Source organism: Balaenoptera acutorostrata, chromosome 5 (assembly GCF_949987535.1).
Source record: "Balaenoptera acutorostrata chromosome 5, mBalAcu1.1, whole genome shotgun sequence".
Classification (NCBI taxonomy): Eukaryota; Metazoa; Chordata; class Mammalia; order Artiodactyla; family Balaenopteridae; genus Balaenoptera; species Balaenoptera acutorostrata.
The window spans coordinates 141,849,796-141,869,701 of record NC_080068.1 but is presented as its reverse complement, the minus strand read 5'-3'; the positions used below and the strand labels follow the sequence as shown (position 1 = coordinate 141,869,701).

Here is a 19,906-nt window from a genome sequence, read left to right as displayed (position 1 = left end):
CGGCTCCACGCCGGCTGTCCTGGGCCAGCCCCTGGGGGCCTGAGATGTGTGGGGAGCATGAATGGGGCTCTGTAGTCGGGCAACTGCTCTGCAGAAGGCGGCTGGTGGCGGCACAGGTGCCGCTGGAGGTGGTGCTGGAGGAGGGGACACAGGAGACACAGAGCTGCTTCCTGGGCCTGGTGTGCCGCTGCTCTGCATTACGTCCTGGCAAGACATCCCCAGGGCGTCGGAATCAAGCTGGTGCCCACCAGGGACCTGCCTTCTCAGCTCCCCAGGGACAGTGAGGAGGGGGGAGTGGGTGCCCAGAGAGGAAGGACCTGGCCCTCTCTGTGCCCAGCACGGTGGCTGCTGAGCTGGGACTCCAGCCCAGGGCTCTGCCTGCCCCCGCGGATCCTGTGCCCTGCTTGGGGCTCAGCCAACGAGGGTCAGTCCCGGAGGCGCCCGCAGCTCTGAGCCTTAGTTCCTCCTCCCTGAGGGGCAAGACCTGGATGGGATAAAGACGCACACACTTGTTCCCGCCCATGTGGATTTCAGGGCAACAGGACACCACTGAGCCCTCCCCTCTCCTCCCGGCAGACATCAGCTCCCTTAGGGTGGGACCTCGAGTAGGGTACATTGCTTCTCCTCGCTTTTCTAGGGTGCTGCCCCATCTCTGCCACTGGCCCCTCACCTCGTTGGATGCTCCTGAAGGCATGAATGTCAGAGGTCGTCTTAGAGACGGGGGCTGAAGTCTGAGATGTAGACCTGCCAGGTCCCCCAAGCACTTGGGTTCCCAAAGAACCCGGGCAGCTAGACTGGAGCTACAGGGTGGAGGAGGGGAAATCCAGAAGGTCAGAGCTCCCCCGCTGCAAAGGGGACTCTCAGGGGGCCTTTATAGAGCAGCAGAGAGCCTCTGTGCCATCCTTGCCCGGAGGGATAGCTCTCAGCCCCGGGGGGAAGGGGGAACCGGACAGGGAGACCGCGGCACTGTGGTCCCACTCACTACTGGGCAGCAACCTGCACTGGGATTCCTGCTGCCAGGGGACGTGAATGAACCCCCCTCCATCACCCTGCCTGGGGAGTGGGGGTGGTCTGGGGGAAGCAGAGAGGGGGCTGGAGGGCTGGGGGGCGGGGCAGTGTCTCGGCCAGGGTCGACCCACGGTCATTCTGTGGTCAGTGGTGTCTGGTGACAGCTCGGGGTGGTGGGAGGGACAGGTGCCAGAGGGCGAAGCCAGCTCGGTTGAGGCGCACTTTAAAATTGGGCCAAGCGCTTGGACGCGCGGACGCCCCCTTCCCGTCGGGCGTTCCCTTTGCTTTTGGAGGGGAGCCCGTTCGCCCCCACCCCCCCACCCCCCGGCGTGAGCAGTGCCGGAGCACCAGCGGCCGAGCCCCGCAGTGTGCCTGGCTCCGGAGGGCGCTCAGGTGGCCTCAGGTGCCGCGGGGCGCATCGCCGGGGCGGGGCGCGGGCAGGGCAGGGCCGGCTGGGCGCGCACCTCGGCCCCGCCCGCGCGCCGCCCCGCCCGCCCCGCCGGCCGGCGCAGGGCCCTCCCGGAGCTATTTTGAAAGTGACCCTGGTCTGGGCGGCCGCCGGGCGGCGGGGAGAGGCGCGGCGGGCGCGCGGGAACCATGACAGAAGATGACCGAGGCGGCGCTGGTGGAGGGCCAGGTCAAGCTGCGGGACGGCAAGAAGGTCGGGGCGCGCGGCGGGCGCGGGGCGGGCGCGGGGCGCGGGCGGCCGCTCACGCTCCCTCTGTCCCCGCAGTGGAGGAGTAGGTGGCTGGTGCTGCGCAAGCCGTCGCCGGTGGCAGGTGAGCGGGCGCGGGGCGCGGGCGCGGGGCGCGGGGCGCGGGGCGGGCGGCGGCGGCCTCCTGCGCCCGGCCGGCCCGGAGCGCGGCCAGCTCGCCCGAAATAGCCGGTGGCGCCGGGGCCGAGGGCTGTAACCGGAGAGCGCTCCGGCCTCGCCCCGGCCTGCGCCTGCCGCGGACGCCGGGACGCGGGACCCTCCCGCGACCGCACCGGGCCCGGGAGCCGTCATCTCAGACTCCAGGCCCGGGGCGGGAACCACCTTGGCAGAAGGGCGGATTGAGGCTCGGAGGGGCCTGCGGGAGCCGGTGGAGGCCCGAGGGGCGAAAGGGCAGGAGCCTGTTCTGGCCCCCTCCCCCATCACGCAGCAGGGAGCATCCCAGAAAGTTCTGCCCCAGTTGGGGATTGAGTCGTGTCTTTGAATCCAAATGCGGATGGGTGTTGCGGGCAGCGCTGACCCCAGGCGGCCCGTCCACCCTCCCCAGGTGGAGCCGAGGCTGGGCCGCCAGGTGGGAACCGGGAAGAGTGAAATCTACCTTGTGTGTGGGATCCGTCCCGGGAGGAGAGGACGGCCCCCTCCCAGCCCCCTGGGCAGAGCCGGCACCCCAGCCGGGAGGAGCCAGCTGGAGCCCCGGAGCCGGGCATCTCCAGCTCAGCGGCCGGAGGCTCCGAGCTGTGCAGCTGCAGCTGTTTCCGGAGACAGGTGCCTTGGAGCTGGCCCAGGCACCCGGGGGTCTGTGTGGGCTGCTGGGGGTGTGAGCGCACGCTGCCTCACACGTGCGGGCTGCCCGAGAGGCTTCCGGGACGCCTGGGGTGTCTGCCATTTCCCAGGCAGGGTGTGGAGGGCGGCCTCCCTGCGCCCCTCCCGGGTCCCCTCCTCCATCCCTTGCGCTGAGCCGGCTCTGAGAGCCTCGTGGTTGCGATAGAAGGGTCTGCTTTTGGCCGCGGACACACTCACCTCCTGCCTGGGCCTCAGCTTCTCCTCCAAGGGGGCCTGGGCTGCGTGCACCCTTCGTTCACCTGATCAGTCTTTCATGCCCAGCCCCTGCGACTGGAGCTGTGGGGTCCTAGTCCTGGGGAGCTCAGGGACGCCTGGTAGGGGTGGGGGAGGGTCGGAGCTGGGGAGACGGAGGGGGGGCCCAGCCGGCAGGGAATGGAGGCACTGGCCAGCTGAGGGTGGCAGAGCCGGGGGCGAAGGCCGTGCTGACCCAAGAGGCTATGGCCCGAGGCAGCGGGCTGGCTGTTGGTTGGGGGTTGCTTGCCGGGACGGTGGTGAGCCAGGGCCCGTGCGGGCCTCTGGGACAGGTGGCCCACCCAAAGAGCAGTCCCGGAGTGGGCCTTGTCCCTCTTGGTAGGGGGGTAGTGATTTGCAGCCCCTGGTGGTGGATTTTATGCCAGTATCCGAGAGCGCTGGTTGAGAGGTGAGCTCTGGCCGGCCCTGGAGGACACCTGTGGAGGGGGCCCTCGTGCACTGCAGGGGAGTTTGCAGTGGGTCCTCAACACCGTAGACTCTGAGTCTGTAAGTGGGCTTGTGGTCATCGGGCCTTTCCTGGGTCTTACCACGTGCAACCCAGCAGTAGAGAGCCGGGGGCGTTGGGGAAGAGCCTCCTCTGCAGGGGCGCCAGGGCTGGACCGGAGGGGAAGTCGCGGAGAAGAGGGGGAAGGCGCTCGGGCAGGACGCGGCCGGGGACTGGGGGCGGGGAGGGGATTAGGGGTGGTGGAAGGTACACGCGGCCCCTCTGGGCTGCCGTCCACTCTGAGCCCTGCATCTCACGTCCTGGTCCCCAGGGTCTCAGAACCCCCGCTGTCACTGCCGTTATCTTAGCAGCGCCCCCTTTATCCACACACTGCACGAGGGCCGCGGTCATCCTCTTACGGGTGCTTGGCCTGAGGCGGAGCTGCCAAGCTGACCCCGCCGGGCCACTGCCCCGCTCTCGCCAGCCCTCCCTCTCCCTCCTGGCCGGTGCCAGTGGCCGTGGTTCCCCGACGGGTCAGAGGCTCCGGACCCTCCTCGCTCTCCCCTCCCTGGCCCTTAGCTGATGAGCTGGCCCCTCTCTAGTGTGTTGGGGGCCTGGCTGGGAGGGGTGCAGCCTCCTGGCCCCCCTTATCCTGAAGGCCAGCTCCCTCGGGTGGCCTTGGGTGTTGGGGGCAGGTCCTTGTACTTGGGGTCCCCACAGCTAAGACTCCCCAGATCCTGGCTGCAGCCAAGGGGGAGCCTGGGAAGGAGAGAGGAGGGACCGCCCTGCCTTCTCGTCATGAAAACCTAGGACTCTTGTTTTTGAAAAGTATTTCCTTCCCAGGAGGGCCCACAAGGAGAGGTTAGGAGGGAATCAGGGGCTGCAGGCGGGTGGGGGGTAGGAGGGTAGGAGGGGGGTAGGAGGGTAGGAGGGCCCCTCTCTGCTTTGTGTCTTTTCTCCTGTTTTCGCTTTTCTTAACTAGGACCACTTATTCTTCTTACAATAAAGTTTAGTTAGTGGAAGGAAGGAAAAGCTCTGATTTTTTTTTAATAGTTCTTTATTGGAGTATAATTGCTTTACAATGTTGTGTTAGTTTCTGCTGTATAACAAAGTGAATCAGCTATACCTATACATATATCCCCATATCCCCTCCCTCTTGCGTCTCCCTCCCACCCTCCCTATCCCACCCCTCTAGGTGGTCACAAAGCACCGAGCTGGTCTCCCTGTGCTATGGGGCTGCGTCCCACTAGCCATCCATTTCACATTCGGTAGTGTATATATGTCCATGCCACTCTCACTTCGCCCCAGCTTCCCCCTCCCCCCGCCCCCGTGTCCTCACTTAAAGAGATGAAAGGGAAAACCTCTTATTGAAAGAAGTAACAATCTTTATAAAAGGCAGTCATACTTAAGTGGGATTGTGCTCCTTGGGGTCTGGACCTCTGTCCTGGCCAGAGAATTCATGCCTGGATCCTTTCCCTTGAGAAGAGGGTGGTCTGGGCCCACCCCTGGTGACCCTGGGCAGCCCCTCTCTTCCTCCCGGGTTGAGGCTTAGGATGGTGGGAGGGGTGTCTCTCGCGCGGCTGCCCCGTGGAGGGGGCGGCCCACCCACGGGTGAGGCACCCAGAGGGGTCCTGAGCAGCCAGGGCGGCTCCTTGGCCCTCCGCTCCGAGGGCCCTGCTTCACCAGTTCCTGTGCAAGCTGCTGGGACTTTATTCAGCCCAGGAAAGCCACCGGGAGGGACCCTGACTCCTGGAGCTGGCAGGGCCTTTGGGGGGTCATTATAGGCACAGGGGCTGAGACTTGCTGACCCAAGGGGTCTGGCCCACAAACGATTGGGTGCTGCCTCCTGCCCCCAGCGCCTTGGCCGGCTGGGAGGTCAGCACCTGCTCCTGCCACTGAAGGTGAGGTATTAGTTCAGTACCCCCTTCCTATCCCTGCCCTCAGTCCAGGTGCTGAGTTCCTGGAAGGCAGGGTCCCTGACTCAGTGTCACCCCTCACAGGCAGCCTGGCAGGGGCTGGGACCTGCCCGGTGAGGTGCTGTGAGCCCAGCCACTCTCGGCAACATCTGGGCCCTGCAAACTTGCCCAGGAACCGGGGCCTCGCGACACCTGCCCCTTAAGCCGCCTGAGCTGTCCCCCTGTGCCCGTGCCTCTCCTGTGCAGTGGCAGCTCTGCTAACTAAGGTGGGCGCATTCCGAGAGGTTGGGGGTCCCAGGTGGTGATGGTGGGGAGGGTCCCTTCTCCGGTCCCACCTTCTGGCCTTGGATCGGCCGTGTCCCCCGGGAATGGGCGTGACTTCTCAGTCCTGGGCTGGGCAGGCACTCAAGGACAGGGTGTGGGTGGTGGCCAGCCATCCCGTCCCCATGGAGACCTCGACAAGGGGGCCAGGGCTTCCTGCAGCCCCTGGTTCCGGACCAGGAATCGGAGCACCTGGGCTCAGGTCTCGCCTCTGCTCGGACCAGCTGTGTGACCTGGACGAGTCCTAGCTGGTCCCTGCGGAGGGTGGACGGGTGGTGGGCGTGCACTGGGCCCGGGGCACCGTCCGCTCCCGCGGCTGCCGGCGAGGTCGGGGTAGCCTGCCTGTGGGAGCCCGTGAAGCCCCCTTGTGCCCTGCATACACAGTGAACGCGCTTCCCCCCGAACTGGATCAGGAACAGGCCTGGACCTGTGGGTCAGAGGGGGTCCCTCTGGGCTTCAGCCTGAGGCACCGGCTGGCGGGCCCCGGTCAGCAGCCCCCATCCCCAGTGCTCGGCTGCCCCCAGGCCGCTGCCCAGCTGCTCTGCTGAAGGCACTGCCCAAGGTCACTGTGACCTCCGAGGGCTAAATCCAACAGCCGCTCCTCCGGCTGTGTCCCGTGGGTGGGTGTCAACCTCCGTCTCCTCTCCCGGCTCCCCCTGCCCCCCACAAGGCCCGGAGGTTTGCCTCTTCCCGGCCACCCACCCTCCCCAGGCTCTCGGCCCCGGGCTGTAAACGCCTCTGAGTGCCCGTGACTGACTCCATGGTTATTTTTACATCTTCAGACGCGTGTGTCCAGCTGCCTGCGTGCACGCCGCCTGGCGTCTGATGGGCCTCTCAGGCTCACGTGTCCGGGACAGAACCCCAACCCCGCCCCCTGCCCCCGGCCCCGCACCCCCTCTCCAGGTGCCCCCCTCCCCAATCCAGCATCGCCCTCCTCTTCCTTTCCCTCACCCCGTCATCCACCCACCAAGAGGTCCCACGAGTTAGCGCTGCCTCCGCAGAGGGAAGGCCCCTCCCGCTGTCACCATGGTTACTGCAGAGCCTAGCCTTGGGCCCCCTTTCCTCTGCTCGGCCTAGGCCAGCAGCTCCTCTGGCCTGGACAGCTGCAGGGGCCTGGAGCTTTGCTGTCACCCTGTGTCCCTTCGCCACACGCGGCCAGGCTGGGCCCTCTTTGCTCACAGCTCTCAGGGCCCCTGGTGTGCTGGGATGCGGCCTTGGCCCGGCTCAGCAGGCCCACCTGGCTGGAGCCCGCCTACACCTCGGACCACTCTTCCCTTCCCCTTGTGCCAGCCCTGCCTCTGGGCTTCTGCACTGGCTGTTCCCTCTAGCACAATGCTGTTCCCTGAGGTGCTGCCGGGCTGGCGCCTTATATCCCTTGGGAGTCCGTTGTCTCTTTGGGAGAGTCTCTGACCCCCGTGCTCAGGCCCCATGACAGCCGCTGTCATCAAGTGCCGTCCACCCCCAAATGCCATCCACCCCTGCCATCAAATGCCGTCCCCTGGACAGCTCTTCCTCAGAGTTTTCTTCTTTATCGACCTTTTTCAGCGTTTGACTGTCTCCCCTCGGGTTTCAGCTCCGCAGAAGCCGGCCTGTGTCCCCTGGGTCCCCGGGCTGCTCGTGAGCAGAATGAACTGGGCTGAGGGCTATGGGGGAGGCCACCCCGCGGAGGGACGGGAAAGGAGGTGGGGTGGGCTCCGAGGGGCCCCACTGGGGGTCTTTCAGTGGCCCTTTTGGTGAGCAGGGCCCACTATGTGCGGAAGAGGGCAGGGGTGGGCTGACCCCAGAGGCGGGTGCGCTCCCCTGGGTTTCATGGTGGTGGGGAATGTCCTAGGGCCCAGGCCGAGGTCCCTGCTCATCCCGCTCTGTGCTTGCTGGTGTGTGGCATTCACCGAGGGCCTCTGTGTGCCAGGCGGGGGCTGTGCTGGTGCCTTGACTCTGCAGGGTGAGTGGCGTCCGTTTCTCAGATGGAAAATAGAGGCTCTAAGAACTGAGGGACGGGTTCCCAAACGCGGATGTGGGACGTGAACCGGGTCAGCTGGTCCCCACTGTGGCGTCCGTGCACAGTGGTGGAGTGTGTGCAAGCGTGCAGGTGTGCGTGTGTAAGCACGTGTGTGAGCACGCACGCACGCGTGATCAAGTGTGTGGCTGTGCTCGTGCACAGGAGTGTGTGTTTGTGCGTGTGCCTCTGCGTGCACCCCCTTGGTTTAATCTTTGGCGCTTTTGTCATCACCCCATCCGTGCCTCCTTTCACTACGATGACCGCAGTCCCCTCCACCCCTGGCCGAGAGCTGCCCTGGCAGCGAGACGCCCAGGCCCTGCGGCGGCTTCATCTCCTGCCCCTGGAGTCCGGGCGCCCAGGGCCAGGTTGCAGCCTGGCTGTGGCCCTGCAGCTCCGCACTTCAGCTGGATGGGTGCTGCCGTGAGCGGGGTCCTCAGGCCCTCGTGGCCCGGCGTGGAGAGAAAGTGGCCACGTGAGTGGGTGGCCCGGGGCGCGGGGTGGGAAGGCCAGGGACGCTCCCTCGCCGAGTGACCAGCCTCGCTGGGCTTCTTGCGAGGGGCGCAGCCCTGGGTGCCCCCAGCTCCGCAGGAAGGGCTGGTGGTGTCCCTGCTCCCTGGGGTGGGGGGCACTGGCGCTGTCTCTCCCGGGCACGACCTGCTTTGTCTCAGGCCCAGACCCGAGAATTTCTGTTTCTCTGGTGCCTGGTACTGAACAGCTTTCCACTAAACAGCACTCCTCACAGAATAGGTTTTAAAAATAGGATCAATTCATGGCCTGAAGTGATGGGGAGGGAGAGGGGGTGGAGCAGCTGCCCATCAAAGGGCCCCAGCCACGCCCCTCCCAGGAGCGGTGTTGCGCCTCAGCTAAAGGAGCCCACTGCGGGGGGCTGGAGGGTGCTGGGCGAGGGGGTGGACGGCAGCTGCTCCAGCCGTAACCGGGGATGTGACTCTGGGCCTCCACCGGGCAGAAGGTGGGAGCTCGTCACACAGCCGTGTCCCTCACCCTGTTCTGTTCATGTGTAAAGTGAAAGCAGTGACGCCGAGGGTGTGTTAGCTTCCTGGGGCTGCAGTAGTGAATTGCCACAAACTGGGGGGCTTAAAACAACGGAAGTGTGCCCTCTCACGGTCCTGGGGGCTGGAGGTCCAAAATCCAGCAGCGTTCTCCTGCTGAAGGCGCGGGGGAGCACCCTTCCCGCCTCCTCCGGCTCCGCGCCGCGCCTCCTGCGCTGTGGGCACGTCACTCCGTGACTTGTCTTCTCGTGGCCTCTCTTCTGTGCATCTGTGTTTCCTTTTTTGTCTCTTATAAAGACACTCGTCTTTGTTTTTTTTTTATAAATTTATTTATTTATTTTTGGCTGCATTGGGTCTTCGTTGCTGCGCGCGGGCTTTTCTCTAGTTGCGGCGAGCAGCGGCTACTCTTCGTGGTGGTGCGCGGGCTTCTCATTGCAGTGGCTTCTCGTTGCAGAGCACAGGCTCTAGGAGCGCGGGCTTCAGTAATTGTGGCAGGTGGGCTCAGTAGTTGTGGCTTGTGGGCTCTAGAGCGCAGGCTCAGTAGTTGTGGCGCACAGGCTTAGTTGCTCCATGGCATCTGGGACCTTTCCGGACCAGGGCTCGAACCCGTGTCCCCTGCATTAGCAGGCAGATTCTTAACCACTGCGCCACCAGGGAAGCCTTGGATTGGCTTTAAAAGCTGAATTTATTAAATAAACTTGCATATAGATAAAGTACTTCTGTCCACTTTATAAGCTGGCTTTTGCAAATAGATTTCATTCTGACAACGGTTTGTGAACCACTTGAGCTAGAAACCTATAGGAGACTTGAGCAGGCCCCAATTCCAGAAACGCAAGGACGTGGCGCCTGGGATGCCCTGGGCCTCCTATAGGCTCACCCTAGGTCGGGGGCAAAAGGCAGACAGAAGCTGGGTCAGGAGATGAGGGGTCTTCCCTCCATGGCCTCCACCTTCTATGTGAGCTTGTCCTGCCCTGGTCTGTGAAGATTTTTTTTTTATTTAATTATTTTATTTATGGCTGCATTGGGTCTTCGTTGCTGCGCGCGGGCTTTTCTCTAGTTGCGGCGAGCAGGGGCTACTCTTCGTGGTGGTGTGCGGGCTTCTCATTGCTGTGGCTTCTCTTGTTGCGGAGCACGGGCTCTAGGTACGCAGGCTTCAGTAGTTGTGGCACATGGGCTCAGTAGTTGTGGGTCGCGGGCTTAGTTGCTCCGCGGCATGTGGGATCCTCCCGAACCAGGGCTCAAACCCATGTCCCCTGCATTGGCAGGCGGATTCTTAACCACTGCGCCACCAGGGAAGTCCCAAGACACTCGTCTTTAGATTTAGGGCCACGTGGATAATCCTGGGTGACTCATTTTGAGATCCTTACCTTGTTCACATCTGCAAAGACCCTTTCTCCAAATAAGGTCATGCTTGCAGATTTGGGGGGGTCAGGACATGGACATGTCTTTTGGGGGGACCCCTTTAACCCTACTGCAGATGGGCGAGGGTACGCATTGATTCTCAGATCTCTGTAAGGAGTAGGATGTGAGCTGCATTTCAGATAGAGCCAGGATCCGGAAAGATTAGACCAGCCCAGGGAAAAGGGTCTCGGGGACACATGTTGGCTCTTGCATGTAGGTCCCCAAACCAGCCTTGCAAGTGCAGGCGTCCAGGGTGGCAAGACCTGCTTGGCAGCAGGAGGTATCTGAGGAGTGTGAGAAGCTATGGGGCGACACAGGGGCTCGTAGCAAACTAGACTCTAAACCACGAGTCGGCAAACCAGGGCCCTGAGCCGAATCCGGCCCTCTGCTTGTTTCTGTTATAAAGTTTTATTGGAACACAGACATTCACTTACGTGTGGTCTGTGGCTACTTTCACAGTTCAGTAGTTGTGACAGAGGCTGCGTGGTCCACGTAGCCGAAAACAGTTACTGTCTGACTCTTCACAGAAAGGGTTATGGACCTTGCTCTTGGCTGTACCGCTGGGAGCGTAACTCCTAGAGCAAAGGGGTGACAGCCTGGCCCTGCTTTGCTATTAAGGCCACAACTAAAGCGAATGGCCTTTTCTGTGACAGAGGCCCTCACCCTCATCTGTGCCAGGTGATGGGGCTGTCACTTCTCCAGCAGAAGAGGGCCTGCCTTCAAGAGCTCACCTTCCAGGGTGGGGCGTGGGGAGACAGGAAATAGACAGGGGGCAGACAGCTGCCTAGGAAAGCCACCGAGAGATGCCGGCCTTCCCTGGGGAGAGGAGTGGCAGGAGGCGGTCGGCGTGTCTGGGGCTGTGGCAGCCCGTGTGGCTGGCAGGGCTGTCCTCACGCCCGTGGTCCCTTCCCTAGCTGCCTCGGTGGCTTCCCTTTGTCCACACACATTTTTACTGGGGGTCCTTCTGTGCTCACCGCCTCCCCAGGCTTTTACCTCTTGGGCCTCTGGTGACACATCAGGGAACGCTTCCATAACAACACATGCCCTTCATGCCACGTGTGTGACTAATTTCTCTCCGGGCCGGGCCACGAGTTTTCTAAGGGAGCCATGCTCGGGAGAGAACACGCTGGAACCCTTGGGTGGGCAGATGGGTTTTTGTGGGTTCTGGGGTTTTGTTTGTTTCCCTCAAAATGAGAACATCTTTGCTTTTTTCTGACATAAGCATTTCAAACACTACAAACAGGGTCTCAGATAGGAAGTGAAGCTCCCCCATCACAATCCCCGGATTCTGTAAATACAGGCGTGTCGGAGCCCTGTCACCCAGGCTGGTCTGTGTACTGCCTGGGGCTGCTTCCACGCCCGACTGGCAGAGGTGGGTGGCCGGGACAGACTGTCCGCCCTCTGCCTTCATAAGGAAGGGGCTGTGACTGTGGTTTGATGGCAAACAGGCAGGAGGCACCACCCTTGTTCTCCGTCTGGTGGCAAAGATGAGTCTTGAGTCAAGCTCGTCGGGATCTGGTTGTCACTTGGGTCTGTGGGGCTGCTTTTCCAGGCTTCGGGGGTTGGGCGGGGGGAAGCAGTTCATCGCTCCATCCCACGGTGTCCTCCTGCGTCCGCCCCTCCGTCCCCTCCTGCCCGGGCGAGGGGGCTTGATCGTCGAGAGCTCCGGTGCGGGGCTCAGGGCTGTCTGACACTTCAGTGTTTAGGTGTTTACATTAGGCCCCGGACTCCTCACCCTCATCAGAGACCGGGCGTCGGCCGGGGTGGGCGTGCTTAGGAGGGACGCTTGTCCTCTGATCTCGGGCGGTTCGCCAGGGCCACACAGGCGGCCAGGAGCGGCGGGGATACCAGCGCAGCGATTAGGGTGTTGAGGGAAATGGGAACTTGAGACAGACTCAGGAACGTCGCCTGCAGGGTCTCGGGGGTGGCTCGTGTTGGGTCTGGCAGAGGGACCCCAGCGCTGGAGTCCGGGTCACACCCTGGAAACGGAGGAATCCAGGAGGTGAAGTGGGTCTGGGTGCGGTAGGAAGCCACCCTTGCAGGGCCGAGGCGGGAGGCCTGATTCCCCGGGCAGGCTCTGTGCTGTCCTGCCAGCAGCCTGAGTGTGGCCCCTGTGGCCCCAGGGTCTGGGGCAGGGTGGAGGCCCTGGCTGGGGGCCAGGGTCAGGTGGGCGGGCCAGCCAGGGAGTGTTCTGAGCCCACTTCCGCTGTGTGGCCCGGGGCCCGCGGGTGGGGTCACCCTCTTGCACACGAGGAGGTGGAGGTGCAGGGTGGCCGGGGAATTGCCCGGGGCCGTGCCTGGTGCCCAGGCTCTCGGGCGAGGGGATGCCGGGGCCCCGGGCGGTAGCTGCACTGGGCCGGCATGCCTGACGGCCCCCCGCGCCCTCCGCAGACTGCCTGCTGATGCTGGCCTACAAGGACAGGGCAGAGCGAGCCAGAGGGATGCGGGAGCGCAGCAGCCTCGCGCTGGAGGACATCTGCGGCCTGGAGCCCGGCCTGCCCTACGAGGGCCTGGCCCACACGCTGGCCATCGTCTGCCTGTCGCAGGCCATCATGCTGGGCTTCGACAGCCGGGAGGCCATGTGCGCCTGGGACGCCCGGATCCGCCACGCGCTGGGTGAGGGTGAGTGACACCGGTGCAGGGCTCCGAGGGCCCAGCCTCTGTCCTGAAGCGTCCCGCGGGCCTCACCAACGGGCTGCAGAGGCCGGGACGCGGCTCCAGGCCACGGAGCTCAGTGCTTGCTGAGCGCCCTCTGCTCGGCCGCAATTGGGGCGGGGGGCTGGGGGGCTGGCCCCTCCTGAGCTCCCTAACTTGACCCCTTTCATCTGAACTAGAGCTTTTAGCCCCAGCGGGCGGCTGCCTGAGCCCAGAGCCGGGGCAGGAGGGGCGGTGCGGTGTTGGGAGCGCCGTCCCCCGCGTGTCCCTCTAGGGGAGTAGCGGGGTGCGGGGAGTGTGCTTGGGAGATGGGGAGGACCCAGCCCACCTCTCAGCCCCGCTGCCCACCTCTCAGCCCCGCTGCCCACCCCTCAGCCCCGCTGCCCACCCGGCTGTGTGAGCAGAGGTGGGCGGGCCCCCAGCTGAGCCATCAGAACCCAAGATATTTTTTTAAAAATTAAAATAAATTGCAGTATAGTTAATTTACAATGTTGTGTTAGTTTCAGGTGTCCAGCAAAGTGGTTCAGTTACACACATATACGTATATTCTTTTTCATATTCTTTTCCATTATAATTTATTACAGATAATGAGTATAGTTCTCTGTGCTATACAGTAGGTCCTTGTTGTTTACCCATTCTATATATAGTAGTGTGTATATTTTAATCCCCACATCCTAATTTATCTCGAAACCCGTGATATTTTAACACCATACTTTGAAAATTCAAAATTAAAGCCAAAAGCCCGTGACGAACAAAGCGTCAGAATTTAGAGTGAAGTCGGGCTCAGAGCCACGCTCAGACATTCCCGTCCTCAGCTGCCCCAGCGCCACGGCCAGCCTGGTCTCGATTTACGCATTTGCTGCTTTGCTCACCGTGGGCTCTTTGCATTAATTTTTGTTGTTTAAATAATCATTAAAATGTCAGTGATCTTGGCCACTGTTTTGTGCCCAGGTAAGGGCCTTGCTCACCTCACCCCAGCCCAGCCCAGCTAGGGGGCTGCGGCCCCTCCCACCTCCGGGCGCCCCCTGAGCGGTCCCCTAGTCTGGGGACGTGCGGACGGCTCAGTGAGGGGATGCAGTGGCAGAAGGGAAGAGCCGCGCCTTTCCAGAAAGTTCTGCGGTTGGGGGTTCCCGCCAGTTCAGCCTGGCTCAGGGCACGGCTCCTTTTCTGCTACGGGGCAGGCAGGGCCCTTGCACAGAGGCAGCTGACACCCTGTCTCGGCACCTTGACAGAAATCACCAGGACACTGATGGGGTCGCTGACCCCCAGCCTCCTTGGGCCGGGCACGGCAGGCCCTCAGCGCTTCCTTGCCTAGGAGACCCTCGACACCCCACTGCAGGGGCTTGGGTGGGGCTCAGGGAGGAGGAGGTGGGGCTGGGACTGGGCCCCTCTGGGTTGGAGATGAGGCTGGTGGGCACGGGCGGGTAGGCCGCCGTCCGCTCCTGGGCCTGGCTACCCCGGGGTGCACCCTCTTCCGAGGTGGGAGCCATCTGGGGAGGGAAGACCGTCCTCCTGAGGGGCTTCGGGGGCAAAGCGCCGAGCCGAGGTAGTGAATGAGATCTCGGGGAGCAAGTTGTCCTGCTCGGCGCTGGGGAGAACCCCTAACTGGAGAGGGAAGGGGGTCCACGGTTTCCCGAGCGTCCCTGTGGTCAGGCTGGGCTGCGAGGCAGACCTTAGACTCTCCACGGACCAACGGGAGGCTGGGCCTCCTGGGCCTCCGTTTCCCCATCTTTGAAATGGGACCGCAGAAGCTACCCTTGGCGGCGGTGCTCAGAGGAGGTGCTGTGAACAGGAGTCCTGAGGCCGCGGACAGGAGTCGCATGTGAGCTTTTACTGGAGCTCGCCGGGGCCAAGTTAGGATGGGGAGGGGGCCCCCTGAGGATGGGAGAGGTGAGTGCAGCCACCTCGGGGCTGGACGCTGCGCTGGGAGGCGGGGCGGGGCAGAGCTGCCCTCTGAGCCGACCCTGGGATGCTGCGCGCCCCTCCCCCGCCTCTGCCCCAGCCACGCCCTCTCGCCCCTGCCCCGCCCTCAGTGCACAGGTTCCACGTGACCGTGGCTGCCGGCACGAAGCTGGAGAGCGGACCCGCCACCCTGCACCTCTGCAATGACATCCTCGTCGTGGCCAGGGACGTCCCTCCGGCCGTCACGGGGCAGTGGAAGCTGTCGGACCTCCGGCGCTATGGGGCCGTGCCCAGCGGGTTCATCTTTGAAGGAGGGACCAGGTGTGGGTACTGTAAGTATGTGGGCCGTGGGGACCCTGGGCCGCGGGCAGCCCCAGACCTCCCAGCTTCCCGGCCCGACTGTGGTTCAGAGCCGACCCTCCTGCTTGCAGCTGGCCTCTCGGGGACACGGCAGGGTTATGTCTTTCAACGTCGAGTCCAGACCCTCAGCTGTCTCTGTTCTTGCTGTTGGAGGGTGGGTGCTTGGAGGCTGAGAGGAGGGCCCCTCCCGCAGGAAGCCCCTGCAGGGGTCACCCGGAGGCGGCTCATGGGCCTACGTCCCAGGTCACAGAGCGTCAGAGCAGCTCAGGTTGGCTTTAAAAAAAAAAGGGGGAAGAAGAAGAATAGATGCATTTATTGAGGATGTGCTGAGAAACTCCATAGTGGACCCGCCAGCTCCCTCGGCCCTCCCAGGCCGGACGTCACAGGTGGGGGCCGAATGCGAGGGCGCAGCAGTGAGGCAGAGGTCCCCAGGGCCGAGGTGGTGTCCAAGCTCCAGGGAGCTGGCCTCCAGGCTGGGAGGGGCGTGGTGGGAGTGGGGGATGTTCCAGTGCCCCCAGCCTGCTGTTCTCCGAGTTGGGGGCCGCTGTGGACCTGCTGTCACCGCGGGGAGCGAGAAGTCCCTTCCCTCTTCTCCAGAGGGGCAGAGCCTATCTGCGTGGCCTCCCCGGGCTCGCGGCCGGCCGAGTGCCTCCTGCTGAGCAGCTGGGCGGCCTCGAGGGCCACAGTCATTGTGCTGGGCTGTGGGCTGTGCATCCCCACCTCCGTTCAGCCGGGACCCTGGTCAGGGGGATCATCGGCCCCTCCCTCGTGTGCAGCGTGGATGGAGGCTCTAAGCGGGGGGCGACCTCTCTCCACCTCCCCACCCCCGTAAAGGGGCATCAACCGCCCCCTTCTCTACCACCTGCAGCCTCATGAGAGGACGAAGATGGCAGGGGCCTACTGCAGGGTCTGGCACTCTCGGTATGGCCAGGATGGGGGGTCCACCTGGCTCTGGGGCCCCGGTCACGCCTGGATTTCTCTGGACAGAGGACACGGTTGTGCTGCGTGCTGGGCATCTGGCCCCTTCATTCCGCAGGCGGTGTGTGAGGTGGGACAGGCTGATCCGGCCCAGCCGGGCAGCCCGCAGGGCCCTGCCTTTGAGGGGACAAGATGTAAGCTTCAAAGGCGCTTAGCAAACAGGAGAACAAGCAGGTGAGGGCCAAATTCCTGCTCAAGGCAGCAAGGTGTCTATAGCCACTGAATTGTATGATGCTCCCTGGTCCTGGGCTTGGGGGAGGTAAAAAGCTTGGAGAGGCAAAGAGAGGCAGGGAGGGGGGATGTAGCGGAGGCGTAGGTGGGCCTCTGGGGCGGGCAGTTTGGCGCAGTGGCCCTGGAGCTGGTGGGGTGGCCGCAGCCAGCGTCCGAAGGGCCTTGACCGCGGCTGGGCCTGTGCATTTCCCACCTGGAGTTTTTGAGCAGGAGCGAGGGGTGAGCACAGCTGTCGGTCTGCCTGCCTGGGCTGTTGTGGAAGGACGCACGGGACATTGGCCAGAGTCCTTTCTGCTGGACAAGCCCTGGGCCACCTCGTCTTTGGTACATTAGAGGTGACAGCAGCGGGTGGTGCAGGGGACCCTGGCCCAGCTTCGTTTCCCTCCCTTGCGTGGCTGGCCGGGAGCCGCAGGTCACAGTGTACTTGGCACGTGGCGGCCCTTCCCTTCCGAGATCTCCTCCACGTGGGGCCCTGGAGCTGCTGGGGGCACCCCGGGCAGGGTGGGGGGAGCGACCAGCGTCCTGGCTGGAACTGTGGAATCCCTGAGCGCTGAGGCTCAGACAGGTTGGCTTGTGACTGGGGTTCAGACCTGGGGTTGGCGCTGGCGTGTGCCCTCGAGCGGGGGCAGGCCAGGACGACCGGTTCCTTGGAGACCGTTTTATTTGCCCGGACATAATGTAATAGAGCCCTCTGGATATTTTTCCCCTGAGGCCTCAGAGTTGAAAATTCCGACTCTTGGTGTGGGTGGGCTCCTTCTGCGATCGTCAGCAATTCCAGGCATCGGAGCAGCGCTTCCTGCGAGGGCAGAAGCTGAACCTCGAGCCGCTGTGCGTTCCCTGGGTCCCCAGCGTGAACTGTGACGGGGCCGCCCTGGTGCTTCTGCCCGAGGCCTCGAGTTAGCTCCGTCCACAAACCCGGGCGGATCTGCCTTGACCTGCAGGCTGCAGGCCGGACATTCTCCCTCCCGCTGAGGGACCCTGGACCGAGAGAGAGTCCCTCTTGGGCATCCTCATCTCCCCTCCAGGCTGTCTGGAGGCCCCTGGCCAAACCCACCCGGTCAACAGTGACCCAACACGGTGGTGGGTGGCTAGGACAGCCCTTCCCGACCCTCTGCCCCCGGCAGGTCCCACTGGGCTCCGTTCTCTTCCAGGGACAACCTTGCCACCGCTCTGCTGGTTTAAGCCAGTTTTTAGGCTGTTACCGGACTCGATGCAGGGCTGGGTGGGAGGGGACGGTGCACCGCTGTGCGTGTGGTCAGAGCGCCAGGCCGCTCAGGCCCCGGGCCGTCCTGGGAGGAGGGCGGCTCGTTCAGGTCCGGGAAGGGGTGTGAGTTAGGGTCCTGGGGCCACGTAGCAAATGACCACAAACCGGGGCCTTAGAGCAACACAAATTTGTTCCTTCCCCGTTTCGTTCGAAGTCCAAGTTGGGGAAGGGCCGGGCTCCCTCGGGGGGCTCCAGGGGAGGGTCTTCCCTGCCTATCCCAGCTCCCGGGGGGCCAGGTGTTCCCGGGCTTGCGGCCGCGTCTCTCCCGTCTCTGCCCTGGCATCACGGGGCGTCTCTGTAGGACACCAGTCGTTGGGTTTAAGGCCACCGCACGCTCCGGGATGGTCTGTCTGAGAGCCTTCACTTGAGCACGCCTGCAGAGACCCTTTTCCAAATACGGCAACAGTCATAGGCTCCAGGGTGTGAACCTGTGCTTTGCGGCCACCGTTCAGCCCGTGACAGGGGTCACCTGACCTGTGAAGACGCCAGCATTCAGAGCTCGATGAGTCTGTGGGCACCGGGACAGAGGGGGTTAGAGTCACCAGAAGGTCCTGGAGGGTTTTGGATGTAAGGAATCAACATCTTCTCCCCTGGGGCAGGTCCCAGCCTGGACCCGGGGCCCCCCAGGCCACACCCCCCGGGCCCTCAGCCTCAGACCACTCCAGAGAGCAGTAACTCGACCCTGGCCCCCTTCACCCATCCTGAGACGTCGGTGACTGGATGTCAGGAGAGGACCCTGGAGAGTGTGGAGGAGGGGTCGGGCAGGTGTGACCAGGACCTGGCAGGGGTGCGGGGGGCTCCGTGTGGCTCTGGGTACCGCGTGGGTGGGCGTGTCCTCTGTGTGGCCTCCACATGGACGGCAGCCTGTTCAGATTATTCGGATGGGGGTTGGGCTTGGTGGCTGGGAGCTTGAGGTCCCCCAGCGTGGCCCGATTCTCTGTCTCTGGGGTGGTCACGGCCCGCTGTGTGTGTTTAGGGCTGTAGGGCAGGGGCAGGGCATGCTGGTGAGGGTGGCACAGAGATTTGGGGGCCCTTCCCCACCAACAGGCTCAGCAGGCAGGGAGAATGGTGGGCCCTGGAGAGGGGGGGTCTGTCAGGGGTCTGCAGCCCAGGGAGGGCTTTGGAGAGGGCCAGGGGGCATTTGAACAGGGCCTAAGCATGAATGGAAGTTTCTAGGATGAGGGGCCCCCGAGGAAGTCCCCGTCCGTTACATTGGCAGGTCCTGTCAAGGGCACTTCAAGGGCATTTCCACATCCATAGGAGCCGGCTGCGGACACAAGGATCGGGGTCCTCGGATGCAGAGGAATTCAGCAGGTGGTGGAGGGCGGGAGTCCAAGGCCGGCCCCTGAGTCTGTGCAGCCTGCCCCCCTCTCCTTCTCCCAGCTCCTCGGGGTCCAGGCCATCCTGTCAGCCCCTTGGGGTGCAGTGAGCAGTTTTAAATGATTCTTATATGTGAGTAGAGGATGAAGCTCTGAACTAGGGAGAGACCGTCTTGCTACACCTGTCCGGCTCTGAGAAGCCCTTAAGTGCCTCTTTGGGGCCTTTGTGGTCCAAATGCTGGTCTCGCTGGAACTGCTGGAGCCCTGGTCTTGAAGCCCAGGAATCTTGGGGAGGAGGGAATGTGTTCAGGGGCTTCTCTGTGGCCTGCACTGGGTGAGGGGTTGGAGCTGGGAGCACACGGCTGGGAAGACTCAGCCTACGTGAGAGGACACAAGGCGTTTAGAATCCTCGGGGGCACGAGGGGAGCCGGGGAGGGCCACAGACCCCAGCCCGGGAGCGTTGGGGAGGCCCTCTGGAGGTGAACCTGAGTGGGGCCTCTGCAGGGTGAATAGGAGTTGGCCCAGCCGCCGAAGGTAGGGAGGGCTGGGGGGAAGAGAAAAGGTGCTCCAGCCGTACATTAAGCGCGGCTGGGTGACGGGAACAGTGTGTGCGGGGTGGCAGAGGTGAGGTAAGAGGAGGAATCTGGACCAGAGCTTGCACTGTGTTCCCAGGGTAGCCGGGAGCCATCAAAGGTGCTAGAGCAGGACAGTGCCACCCACAGATCTGTGTTGAGGGCGATAATTGTGGCCCCAGGGTGCAGACGGGATGGAGGCAGGGGCCGTGAGTGGGCGCGAGATGTGGTCCCGCTGAGGCAGGGTCCTGCTGTGGGCAGCAGCTGGGCGGGTGGGCAGGGCCTGTGGGTTCAGGAATGTTAAGGCGGTGAGTGAGAGGGGCAGGGAGGGAGGGCCAGCCTGGGGTGGGTGGGGAGGAGGGCGAGGTGAGGCGAGGGTCCCAGCAGGGTGGGCCTGGGCTGAGCGGTCCAGTGCTTTGCCCATGGGGGTGGGGCAGGCGTCCCAGGCGGGGTTGCAGCCTGTGCAGAGGCCCCGTCAAGAACCTGTTCAGGTTTATACTTGGAGGTTGAGTCTCCCCTTGGGGTCTAGGGCCCCTGTCACATTTCTGACAGGTTTGTGGTTGATTTCAGCCCTCTGCCCCGAAGTCTCTGCTCTGGGGGTAGGAGTTGGGCCTGGAATCTGTCACCCTTTTGTACTCCACTATGGCATTTGCACACGGGGATGGTCCAGGGAGGTGACACTCTGGGTGTCCAGGGAGGCCTCAATTGCACAGGGTCAGGGAGAGATGGGGCTGGGGTG

General features: G+C 63.4%; 1 protein-coding gene across 4 annotated transcripts in view; it reads left to right on the top strand.

The window, feature by feature from the left end:
* The first annotated feature begins 1,454 nt into the window (after positions 1–1,454).
* DOK7 (docking protein 7) overlaps positions 1,455–19,906 on the top strand; it is a 34,898-nt gene continuing 16,446 nt past the window's right edge. The window contains exons 1-4 of one of the 4 annotated variants that reach the window (XM_057547476.1): positions 1,455–1,669; positions 1,742–1,787; positions 12,278–12,508; positions 14,575–14,764. In XM_057547476.1, coding sequence (XP_057403459.1) covers positions 1,616–1,669; positions 1,742–1,787; positions 12,278–12,508; positions 14,575–14,764 — 521 coding nt within the window. In that variant the 5' untranslated portion in view covers positions 1,455–1,615. Of the gene's footprint in view, positions 1,670–1,741; positions 1,788–12,277; positions 12,509–14,292; positions 14,364–14,574; positions 14,776–19,906 lie in introns of those variants that run through there. The other 3 variants (XM_057547478.1, XM_057547477.1, XM_057547479.1) reach the window with 3 other exon arrangements.